Source organism: Otolemur garnettii, unplaced genomic scaffold (assembly GCF_000181295.1).
Source record: "Otolemur garnettii isolate 467f Iridium unplaced genomic scaffold, OtoGar3 scaffold00125, whole genome shotgun sequence".
NCBI classification, from domain to species: Eukaryota; Metazoa; Chordata; class Mammalia; order Primates; family Galagidae; genus Otolemur; species Otolemur garnettii.
In genome coordinates, this window is record NW_003852520.1 from 308,613 (window position 1) to 321,301 (window position 12,689).

General features: G+C 40.2%; 1 protein-coding gene across 1 annotated transcript in view; it reads left to right on the forward strand.

Annotated features, from left to right (window-relative positions):
• Positions 1-2,078: 2,078 nt before the first annotated feature.
• Positions 2,079-12,689, forward strand: part of BEST3 (bestrophin 3) — a 68,178-nt gene continuing 57,567 nt past the window's right edge. Inside the window, exons 1-4 of the mRNA XM_023517927.1 lie at positions 2,079-2,297; positions 4,225-4,391; positions 8,429-8,523; positions 8,963-9,196. Of these exons, the coding sequence (XP_023373695.1) occupies positions 4,240-4,391; positions 8,429-8,523; positions 8,963-9,196 (481 nt within the window). The 5' untranslated portion in view covers positions 2,079-2,297; positions 4,225-4,239. The remainder of the gene's footprint in view (positions 2,298-4,224; positions 4,392-8,428; positions 8,524-8,962; positions 9,197-12,689) is intronic.

Below are 12,689 nucleotides of genomic sequence, written 5' to 3' on the forward strand. Positions count from 1 at the left end.
AGCCTATCATATTGTTTCCAAGTAATTACAGGGCTTAAAATATTTTCGGCAAAAGTCTAAGAAAGATAATTTTTATTCCAAATGATAGCACCCTCTAGTGTGGCATGATGGACTCTGTTCTTTGTATGTTGTTTTCCTTTTTATTTTGTAATAATCATGTGGTACCTTTAGACTTTAGAAAAAAAAATTTTTTCCTTTTTCTTTTCTTTCTTTTTTTTAGTCAGAGTCTCACTCTGTCACCCTGGGTGGCATCATAGCTCACAACTACCTCAAATACTTCAGCTTGAGCAATCCTCTTCCCTGAGCCTCCCACGTCGCTGGGACTACAGGCTCCTGCCGCCAGTCTGGCTGGTTTTTCTAATTTTAGGAGAGACAGGGTCTCACCCTTGCTCAGGCTGCTTTCCAGCTTCTGAGCTCAGGTGATCCACGGCCTCAGCCTCCCAGAGGGCTAGGATTACAGGTGTGAGCCACCATGCCTGGCCAAAAATGTTTTATATTTTATATAAGAAACTTTAAAGTTTCTTTGAAAAAGTCAACATTTGTTGTTTGTTGCATATTTTTGAAATTAACTGCAGCTGCTTGTCTCTCCTAAGGAGTTAATTTCTACCTGGCTTCTTTCCATACCTGCTAGAAACAGCCACAAGATTCAGAGCTGAAGAGTGTTCCTTCAATCTAATCATTACTGACTAATCCGCATTTAGAATGCTACCCTGAACCATTAATCAGTCAGTCTTCAGAACAGTCCAACAGGAGAGAGGAACATAATTAGCCGCCCCCCGCCCCGCCCCGGTGTAAACGCGAAACCGGCCCACAGTGCCCGCAGCGCCCCCAGAGGCGGCGGACGCCCCGCCCAGTTTCAGGCCGCAGCACTCCAACAGACGTTAGGACTAGGGATTTTACAGAATACCTCCCATGTTTCTGTGTCATAAGTGCTTGGGTTTAGATCTGATCAAATTCAACAACTTTAATGAGTCTTGCAAACCTTTATAAATACGACATCTGATCTATCTGACCACTTTTCATAGCAACCCAAAAATAATTCGTGTGGCATTCTAGATATATTTTTTAAATGTTCACAAATTCTCCCAAATGTACTAACAGAAGTAGAATAGTGAAGATAATGTGATACTCAAGTATCAAACATATATAGAAACTCCATTACCTCACAGAGCTGGAAATACGAACAGGAGTGGAGGCAAGGAATAAAGACACCTAGAACTCTGGCTTTGATAAAGTTTGATAAAGCATATAAAATGCAAAAATACTTCAGAAAAATATGTAAATACATGTATTGTCAATTTTAGAACAAGCACTTGTCTATGTCTTTCTCCAAAAGACACAGGTTTTTGGTAGTAATATTCTTTAAGCTTAAGGTACAAAGCTTTCTTTAAGCTTGATGTACAAGTGACCTTAGAAGATTGGCACGGTCCCAGAAAATGGCCTTGACTTATTTATTCCATTATTTAAAGAATGCTGGTGAACTCACTAAGAATGAATAAATGTAGGTATAGTCAACCTATAGAAAACATTTTTAATAATTTAAAATTGTTCCTAGCTGGCCATGGAAGGGTAACAAATGTAATGGATCAGGACACGATCGTTCCCACCGCACTGAGTCATCACACTTCATAATTCTCTATGCGCTTCTAAAACACACACATAAACACATGCTTGTTACTTTTAATTGAAAAGCATTCTCAATACCTCTCAAATGAACAAAAATCCTGTTTATATTCTGTCTGCTCCAGTTTATGGCTTCTTAAGAATTTATTCTTCTTTCAAGCACAAAAAGTCTGTTTATGTATATATTTATTTACTTGGCTGGTGGAGCCTCCTCCTTGAACTTTTTGGAACTTTTTAGGGGCAAATGGACTTTTCTTCCTTGATCCCAGGCTAGAGACAAAATAAATCTAACAGATTTAAATGGTCAACACCCTTCATGTCACTGCCGACTTCTCATTCAAAGAGGCACTTTGGACGGCAGGTGGAGTTATAATTATAGATTAGAAAAAAGCCACATCAGCAGCTGTTGCTTCTGTTTGTTCCCAGCTATAACTGTCATCAGTGGGCAAACCGGCATAAACAGGCCTCCACCAGTGGAAAAACATTTAACCCCTGTGCTTGCCACACTCTGAGTCTTCTCAGTAGCCAGAGAACAGAGAGAAAATCTATCCGTGCATGAGCAAGCAGTGAAACCAAAGAGCACAGCGCCAACCTGAAGGCACCTCTTCAGGGGGGGACCAAAAATCTGAAGATTCCCTTTCCTGCCGGAAACTCCAAAGGAGATACATAGGTTAGTGTGCGGAGTAAAGCTATGCATTTTAATTCTGCCCTCTGCTCTGTTAGATTTTAGTTGACATAGCTTGAAAGGAAGAGTGAACTATTAAATGAAAGAAAGTTATTTTGTTATTTAAAACTACTATGCCCATGAGAACAAATTGTGAAATGGGCTTAATTTTATTGTGCTACTCTGCCAATTTTGGCTGTATTCACATTAGACAAATAGATGAGGTAAAGATGGAAAAATTAAACCAGTTTTTGTGGTATGAGTCCCATCCATTGCAATGCAACTTACTTATGCCAAAGGGCCCTGGTTTCTTTATTAAAATCAGTGATGTTGAAGGCCAAGTTTGTGATTTTTTAAAAATGCTGTCATGTAGCTCAAGAATTTCATTTCCTTAAGGAATATGTGCAAATTAGAGCTGGATTGTTTTCCCAGTGCCAAATGAAGACAGTTTTCTTATTTATGATAAAATGTGTGATGTAGGTTACTTTATATAAAGAATCTGCTATGGCATTTATTTTGTGTGTATAGTACAACTCTACTTAAAAGCTCCATGATTTCAGGCTAAGTTGACCTCTATGACTCTCAGATCCTTTAGAGAAAACCAAAATTTTGAAGAAATCTTTTATCTGCATATGCTGCATGTTAGCAAGTAGGATTTTCAAAGATTAGCTTTTGGCCATTTATGCCAAAACCTGAATGGTTAATGTCTTGGTGAAAAGGGATGGGATTCCAAAAAACTCACTGAAAAGCAGGTTTGTGGTTACTTGGTAACCACATCCATGAAACAGATTTTGTTCAGCTCCAAACAGAAAGTGAATCAGCCATAGCATATTATTCAAGACTTTTCATGAGAAAACTGACCCAGCTTCTGGCCACCTTTTGAAGTACAGTAGAGTGCTGACTGTGCATTCAGAACTCCTCTGGGGAGACACCAATATCCATCTAAACTCACCAAAAGTAACCCATCAAGTAAATTCCTGTGGAGGCCTTGATTCTCCCCGTAACAGCAGCTCCTGATTTGTAAGAAAAGACCCAAAGCTGAGTGCAGTGGCTCACACCTGTAGTCCTAGCACCCTGAGAGGCCAAGGCAGGAGGATCCCTGGAGCTCGGGAGTTTGAGACCAGCCTGAGCAAAAAGTGAGACTCCATCTCTACTAAAAATAGAAAAACTAGCCAGGCATTGTGGTGGGCACCTGTAGTACCAGCTACTTGGGAGGCTGAGGCAAGAGGATTTTTTGAGCCCAATAGTTTGAGGTTGCAGTGAGCTGTGACACCAGTGACAGTCTATCCAGGGTGACAGAGTGAGACTCTGTCTCAAAAAGAAAGAAAGGGAGGGAAGGAAGGAAGGGAGGGAGGGAGGGAGGGAGGAAGAAAGAGAGGGAGGCAAGGAGGGAGGAAGGAAGGGAGGCAGGGAGGGAGGAAAGAGAGAGAAAGAAAAGACACAAAGTGAGCCAAATATCCCCTTAGTAAGTTTAAGGGTGAAATAAGTACCTCTTTACATACTTTGGCAAATAGAGGCCCAAATTATAAGTTTGGCCACTGCTTTTGAAAGTGTCAGTTAGCACAGCTTATCAATACCCTAAATCCTCCCATAGATTAAGAAAATACATGGTAGGTGACATCAGAACACATCTCATATGACTCATTTATTCATTCAAGTATTTATGAGCAATGGTTATATAACCTAAAAATAATACTTAGCAATTAAGGCAAGTTTAAAGCTTCTAGTATCTCTGTTTCCAGAGGCCCTTTTCTCCTTTTTCTGCTGAAAGATCCAGCACTGGGATGGTGGTTATCCGCAAGTTCCAAATTATACAAACTGAGAAGGACAAAACAGGGATAGGGCTGCCTGGCTGCTGGCTTGCATTTCCTTATACAGATTTATGACCTATCTTAAACGTTACTTTTCCCTTGTGTTTTGTCTTTTTGCTCTTCTAGAAAAAATTATCCACGATGACTGTGACTTACTCCAGTAAAGTAGCAAATGCAACTTTTTTTGGATTTCATAGGTTACTCTTCAAGTGGAGAGGCAGCATCTACAAACTCCTGTACAGGGAATTCATTGTTTTTGCTGTTCTTTACACAGCAATAAGTCTGGTGTACAGGTACTTTCCTTTGTATGTCTCTTCACATGGCTGTCCAATATCATGTAAGAATACAGTCTCAAAAATCTGAACCCCTTGGTTGCCACTGACTTCCACCACCTCCTCCATTGCGTGATCCTCTTTTTGTCTCCCTTCAGCACAGGGTATTTTAATCCACACCTAACTGGTTTTAGGGTGTTCAGTAGACTCTGTCAGTTTCAGGTGGCTTTCAGTCCAGCCCCACATTAGTTGATCGTAATGAGGTATAGTTCGTGTTTTCAGAACGTTGCTATGGGCTCAGCACCTGTAGCTCAGCAGCTAGGGCACCAGCTGGATCTGGTGGGTTCAAATCCCATACACTGGATCTGGTGGGTTCAAATCCAGCCTGGGCCTGCCAAAAAACAATGACAACTACAACCAAAAAACAGCCAGGCATTTTGGCAGGCACCTGTAGTCCTAGCTCCTTGGGAAGGCTTAGGCAAGAGAATCACTTAAGCCCAAGAGTTTGAGGTTGCTGTGAGCTGCGATGCCACAGCACTCCACCAAGGGCAACATAGTGAAACTCTGTCTCAAAAAAAAAAAAAAAAAAGAACGTTGTTATAAATTGGAAGATGTATACTTAACTCCTTACTATGTGAAGATTTTGAAGGGGCAAAGTCTGCAATCATTTGTGCCTCTCTCCACGACCTCATTCATTGTTGGAATCTGCAATTGGATGGCTTGCAGCAACTACCGTGTATGTGATTAACTGTCCACAAGATGGTATATACCAGGCAGCTTCCCTTGCTTCTGCCTGGAATGACAAGATTTTGCAGTGCCTACAACCCTTACCTGTACCCCAACTGAAGAGAAAGCCTGAAGCTTCCTTATATCTTCTGAGTTTAGAGCATGCTATGTGCACAAAAAGAGGTGCTTATAACATCACAGCATACACCTGCAGATTGACAGGAAATTTTAACAACATCAAACCCAAGAAAAACTTCTATGACTAAAAATTATAGTCAGTACGATTTTACCAGCATGATGAAAGGGAAGCTTTATGAGTTTTTTCATTAAAATTAAATGCATTAAAAAAAAGAAATAAAATTAAATGCATACTTTTCTTCTCTGGAGGAAACTAAAATTTGAAACAGAAAACTAAAGGTTTTTGAGGCTGTATTTTCACCTTTTATATGTCCATCAGTTATTTTTCTTATGCACACAGATGAACACATGTCATTGCTCACACCCATGTTCTTCCTTGCAGCAACAGGACCCCTTGTGGAAAAAGATATTAACTGGCTAACAACTATCAAAAGTAAAATAGCAAGAGCTATTATGCTACACACCATTCCAAACAAGTGCATATATTGGTGTACATTTTGAGAAAATATCTTTAGAGAAATGTCTTATTAAGAACCTCCAATAATTTTTCAGATATGTCATATACTATGATATTATTTTGACTCTTTATGTGTCACCTAAGCCTTCACAATAGTAAGTGAATGAAGACACAATGGTGTTTCATGATAATTCTCTTTGTGGCTCAGCACCTGTAGCTCAGTGGTTAGGCTGCCAGCCACATACACTGGGGCTGGCAGGTTCAAAACTGGCCCAGGCCTGCTAAACATTGACAACTACAACCAAAATATAGGCAGGTGTTGTGGCAGAAGCCTGTAGTCCCAGCTACTTGGGAGGCTGAGGCAAGAGAATCACTTAAGTTTGAGGTTGCTGTGAGCTGTGATGCCACAGCCCTCTACCAAGGGTGACATAGTGAGACTCTGTCTCAAATAAATAAATAAATAAATACCATAATAAAAAAAAAAAAACTCATTAGTTTATTTTTACTTATGTGAGTTTATTGCTGCTACTGATGCTTAGAAGAGAACAGCCCTTTAGAACAGTTGCAGTATAGCCAGAAACGCTCCTTGGAGCCTCAGCCCTTGCTTCAATACCATACTTATACCCCACAAAACTGTATACATATTTTTATCTGAAAACCAAAGAGTGCTTACATTTATAACAATAATGATTGTTACGTTAAGTCACCCTTCATTTTCTAAAGCTCAACTAAAAAATCTTGTTAAAATAGATCCTTCTATTTTAATCAAGAGTATACCAACAACTATAGGAAGAATTTGTCAAGAAAGTCAAACGTATCTTTGGAAAAATACAGACATCGTTTCATTCTCATGCCTACTAATGATCCTAAGTGGGTTTCTCAATTAATCCCATTATAAACAAATAATTATACTTAATTATACTGAATAAAAAGGCAAAATCAGAATTCATTAATTTGATATTTCTATTTTTGACAAAATAATCTCTGTAGTCTTTTCTGGCTACTAAAATTTCTATGTGTCTATTATCTAAATATGTTTTCCTTGGCCAATTAATACCAACCATTTATTATTAAAGAAGTAGGAAGCCATATGTTAAGTAGTTATATATAATAGTATTTAATCTTTATAACATCCCTGACATATAGGTATTATTATCCCCATTTACAAGTGAGAAGACCAAGGCTTAAAGAGATTTAAAAATATGTTCAAAGTCTAAATCTGTCAGTATTAATAGTAGCAATGGGATTTAAAAATCTGGCTTTCTCTTACTCTAAGGTTCATGTTTTGCACGTTTAAAGTCTCTTGACCATTTTATTTGAAGATCAGAAAGCATTCTGGCTATAATTTGTCATCAGTATGACCCTGATAGGCCTGTACAACCATTTGGTGCCTCTCCTGCCAGCTCTCTGGACTTCTGTAATTCAGATCCTATCTCCAAAGCTGGGGCAGGAGCTCCAAGCCCTTCCTGTACCGTGTACTCCCCTCTCTGTTGGGTATCAGCGCCCAGTGCTTCTCCATCTGCAGTCCGATTGGTTGCTCACTATCTCAGTATCCCTACTTTCTTTCTCAAAGTTGTACTGACCCAAATGGGCCTTTGACACTTGCTATGATGGATCTTTCCCTGGGTCCCTTCCTCCTTCAGAGCAACTACACTGTTGATTTTATGCAAGTTGCAAGTTCATTTATTTGGCTTTTCTTTCTGTACACATATTTTGATCATATTAACTGATCTTAAAATATTTCTTCTGACTCTGAATACCCTCCCCAACAATGTAAATTACAATAATAATCTTGCTAAATGCATTTATTGCTAAACCTAGAAAGTGGATCTGGGCAGGTTGGGTCAGATATATAATGTAAATTTTGAGACAGTAACTAAATTTAAAAATAAAAGTTTTCACTCTTGTTAAATCTGTCTTATATTTCAAATAATTCTGATCTTTAAAATGAAGTAATAATATCCCTTGAAGTATGGATGTGACATGTGTAATCAAGAATGCCTGAAATAGCATATTCAGGAGAAAATAAAATCAAAATGTCAAAATCAGTTACTCTTCAACAATTACTTAATAATGCTAATCCATATTTAGTCAATACACTTTTTTAGGTATTCCTGACTGATAACTGAAAAATGGAATATTTTATAACATATCTTGCTTCAAATCCAATGAATCAATCATATAAAACTTTACAAACATATAATTTTTTAAATAAAATGGTTAATAAATCCCACTATTTAATGACCAATTTGGGTACTAAAAACGTTAATGCTCCAGCGGCGCCTGTGGCTCAGTGGGTAAGGCACCGGCCCCATACAACAAGGGTGACAGGTTCAAACCCGGCCCTAGACAAACTGCAACGAACAAATTGCCAGGCATTGTGGCGGGCGCCTGTAGTCCCAGCTACTCGGGAGGCTGAGGAAAGAGAATCGCCTAAGCCCAGGGATTGGAGGTTGCTGTGAGCTGTGATGACAGGGCACTCCATCAAGGGTGATAAAGTGAGGCTCTGTCTCTACAAAAAAAAAAAATAATAAATAATAACGATAATAATAAATGTCAATGCTAAAATACTAAGCAATTTAAAAGCTTTTGAAACACATCAGCTTAGGAAAAAGTTATTGCTCCTTTAAAAATAAAGCAGATTATTTGTGCTTAGTTGTTTGCACTTAATGTCACTTGCAAAGCAGGTGCAGAAGAAACATATCATAAAGGGCTGTGCATTTTATTTTTGCTCCAGATTGTTACTTACAGGAGCCCAAAAACGTTACTTTGAAAAATTATCAATTTACTGTGACAGATATGCTGAACAAATTCCAGTAACCTTTGTGCTTGGTAAGTATAGGTCACACGCAGAATGCAGCCACACAGCTGTCTCTGTTAGGACGACACCGATGATTCTGCATGGGAGTGTTTCCAAGCTGCGGGGCATGCCTGGAAAGCCGCTGCTTGCAATAGGACCAGAATCATATCCCCCAGGTTTCTTCAAGGGCTGCTTTTGCTCATTAACACCCAACGAGTTTGAGGTAACAATCTGCTGTTGGACGATTAAGCTTTCTCCTCACTAACTCTCCAATTTTGCAGTCAATATTTGAGATCTAATACCCACTTACTGGGGTCCTGGCAGTGCCAGGCACAAATGACGTTTTTTTCTGGAGTGCAAAATCGTAAGGTGTGGGTAACAACAGTCCCATAAAAGTCTGCTAAAACCACCAGCGTCCCCGAGGGGCCTGCCGAGAAACTGCTCTGTGCTATAATTTCTGTTACCCTGCAGGGTTTTACGTGACCCTGGTGGTGAACCGATGGTGGAACCAGTTCGTGAACCTGCCGTGGCCGGACCGGCTGATGTTCCTCATCTCCAGCAGCGTGCAGGGCGGCGACGAGCACGGGCGCATGCTCAGACGCACGCTGATGCGCTACGTCAACCTCACGTCGCTGCTCATCTTCCGCTCCGTCAGCACCGCCGTCTACAAGCGGTTTCCCACCATGGACCACGTGGTGGAAGCAGGTACCAGGAGGGTTCTCTGCCGGCGCCTCTGTGCCGAAATGGGGCCTCTAAAATTTCCTTTGAAAATCCTGTATTTACTCATTCACTCAAGAAACATTTATTGAAACAGTCTTAACAGGCAAAGAAGAGTAAGACTCGGTGCCTGCCCTGGAGAAGTTGGCTTGGGGGTAGGGGAGGCAGCCGCAAGTAGTCGCGTTGCCTAAAGGAAATATGATAATTATCATGTTTATTAAAACAGTCTATCATATCTCTTACAGTTTTCTAGTACTTTATAGTTTATGTCTTTTTGTAGCTATTTCAGTTGAATCTCAAGAAAACATGAAAAGGTCAGGTGTGGCGGCTCACACCTGTAATCCTAGCGCTCTGGGAAGCCAGGGCGGGTGCTTTGCTCCAGCTCAGAAGTTCAAGACCAGCCTGAGCAAGAGTGAGACCCGATCTCTAATAAAAATGTAAAAACACTAACTGGACATGGTGGGGCATGCCTGTAGTCTCCACTACTTAGCGGACTGAAGCAAGAGGATCTCTTGAGCCCAAGAATAGGGAGGTTGCTGTGACCTATGATGCCACAGCACTCTACCAGGGCAACAGAATGAGACTCTGTCTCAAAAAAGAGAGAGAGAACATGAAAAGGGTAGAGAACCGATTCAGAAAGATTACCAGCTGTCCTGAATTGCACAAATGATTTTTGGGGGCAGATTTAAAATTCAGTCTTGGAACTCCTAAATTAATACTTTTCCTAAAACAGATCCTGGTAGGAGCCAGCAGACTCTGAAAGGTAGCAGGAAAGGGCTGTTTAGTGCGGACCTCTGTCCCTCTCCTAACCTCTCCTAGACACAGTTACTCTGTCTGGGCTTCGGGAGACACTGAACTGAGAATAGATCACAGCTGAAGGGTGGTTCTCTTATATGGGTAAATACTTAGCAAAGAAGCTGTTAAATCAGCCTTCAATACAGTGAGGATTAAATGAGATAATTCTTGGTACATAAAGTCAATAATAAGAATCATGAAATGATTTTGCTTTTATACTGAGTACACTCAGTATACTGACTCTAATATTAGGGTGTAATAGTCTACTTTTCTGAAATGTCCTTGAAAATAGATTTTTTTTCTTTTTTAGTTTGGGATTCATTGAGTGTACAAAGAATTAGACTGATTGCATTTGTTAGATAAAGTCCCTCTTATAATTGTGTCCCACCCCCAAGAAGTGTGCCATATACCATGACCCCCATCCCCCTACCCCCTCTGTCTCCACTTTCTCATTCCCCTACCCACCCACCCCCTTATATTAGCTCATCTGCTGCCTGCATATTAGAACAGAGTAAATTGGATTCTTGGTTCACCATTCTTGTGATGCTTTAAAAACAAATGTGTTCCACCTCCATCCAGGTTAATACAAAAGATGTAAATTCTCCATCTTTTTAATGGGTGAATAGTATTCCGTGGTATACATATACCATAGCTTGTTAATTTATTCCTGGGTCGGTGGGCATTTAGGCTGTTTCTACATTTTGGCGATTGTAAATTGAGCTTCAATAAACAGTCTAGGGAAAATGTCCTTATGATAAAAGGATTTTTTTTCTTCTGGGTAGATGCCTAGTAATGGGAACGCAGGATTAAATGGAAAATCTAATTTGAGTTCTTTGAGGATTCTTCATACTTCCCTCCAGAAAGGTTGTACTAGTTTGCAGTCCCACCAGCAGTGTAAAAGTGTTCCCTTCTCTCCACATCCATGCCAGCATCTGCAGCTTTGAGACTTTGTGATGTGGGCCATTCTCACTGGGGTTAGGTGGTATCTCAGGGTAGTGGGGTTTTTTGTTTGTTTGTTTTGTTTTTTAAGAGACAGAGTCTCACTTTGTCACCCTCGGTAGAGTGCCATGGCATCACAGCTCACAGCAACCTCCAGCTCTTGGGCTTAGGAGATTCTCTTGCCTCAGCCTCTTGAGTAGCTTGGGACTACAGGTGCCTGCCACAATGCCCGGCTATTTTGTTGTTGTTGTTGTTGTTGTTGTTGTTGTTGTTTGGCAGGGGTCAGGTTTGAACCCGCCACCCTCGGTATATGGTGCCAGAGCCCTACTCACTGACCCACAGGCGCCACCCTCAGGGTAGTTTTGATTTGCATTTCTCTGATTATTAGGGAAGATGAGCATTTTTTTCATATGTCTGTTAGCCATTCATCTGTCTTTAGAGAAGATTCTGTTCATCTCTCTTGCCCAGCGATACATGGGATTGTTGAGTCTTTTTTTTATTGATTAATTTGAGTTCTTCATATATCCCAGTTATCAAGCTTTTGTCAGATTCACAATATGCAAATATCTTTTCCCATTCTGAAGGGTGTCTGTTTGCTTTGGTTGTTGTTTCCTTAATTGTACGGAAGCTTTTTACTTTAAGTAAGTCCCATTTGTTTATTTTTGTTGCCAGAAAATAGATTATTTAAGGATAATATTTGTTTGGTTTTGGAGGGGATTTTTGGCTTGTTTTTGTTTTGAATTCTTAGATGGGCAATACGGATAGTGACTATCTAAGTGAAAATGAAAATGTAGAGATGAATCTCTAAATTAAATGTTTTATTTGGGAAAAAAGAATTGCAACTTAGGACTTAAATGCGGACTGGATGGTCTTTGGTATATTTGAAGAACAAGAGAAGGCTGGCAGTTTTTTTAAAAAGAGAAAGGTTGCATATTGCTCTCTGAGAAAGTTCATTGGCGCTGCTGTGGTTCTAGCGGGTGAGCAGGTTTTGACTGCTGGGGGGGCAGCAAGTAAAATTGCTTCTAGAGGTGCAGCAAGTCCTTTCAGCAGCTATCAGGGAAAATAGTTTTTAGGTCTTAGCAGGTAATTTCAGCAGCCAGGCTTGCAGTGAAATTACATTCTTGGAGCAACATTATGTGTCCTGAGTGCTTTTTCTCACTGGATTCTCTACTCCATTTTCGTTGCATATCATGAGACCACTTTCACAGTGACTAAGAGCACAGAGGAAGGGTTTAAATCCTTACTCCACCACCTACTAGCTACATGACTTTGTCTGAGTTGGTTAACCTTTCTGCACCTCAGTTTCCTCATCTGTAAAATGGCCTTATAATAATGCCCACCTCATATATTGCACGGGTTTTTTATGAGGAGTAAGGAAGTTAATATTTGCAAAGTATTTAGAGCATTTCTAGCATATGGTAAGCACTGTGTAACTTCTCACTGTTAGAACAAAATCACCTGAACAGCATAAATAGCACTTTGGTCACTTTAGAAGACTCGTGTCGACATGACCTCAAGTAGGTCTTCTTGATGCACTTTGACCAGGAGTTTGTGGAAGCCAAGGTGGAAGTAAGCGGGGGTAGGGGTGTAGATGACTTTGTCAGGGACACAGGATGAGGCATGAGGAAGTAATGGGGTACAGGAGTTGATGAAGGCCATAGTGAAGGGCCTGAGTAGCTCGGCGTGCAGGTATATTATTATATTGTTTGTAGGAACTTTTTTTTTTTTTTTTTTTGAGACAGAGCCT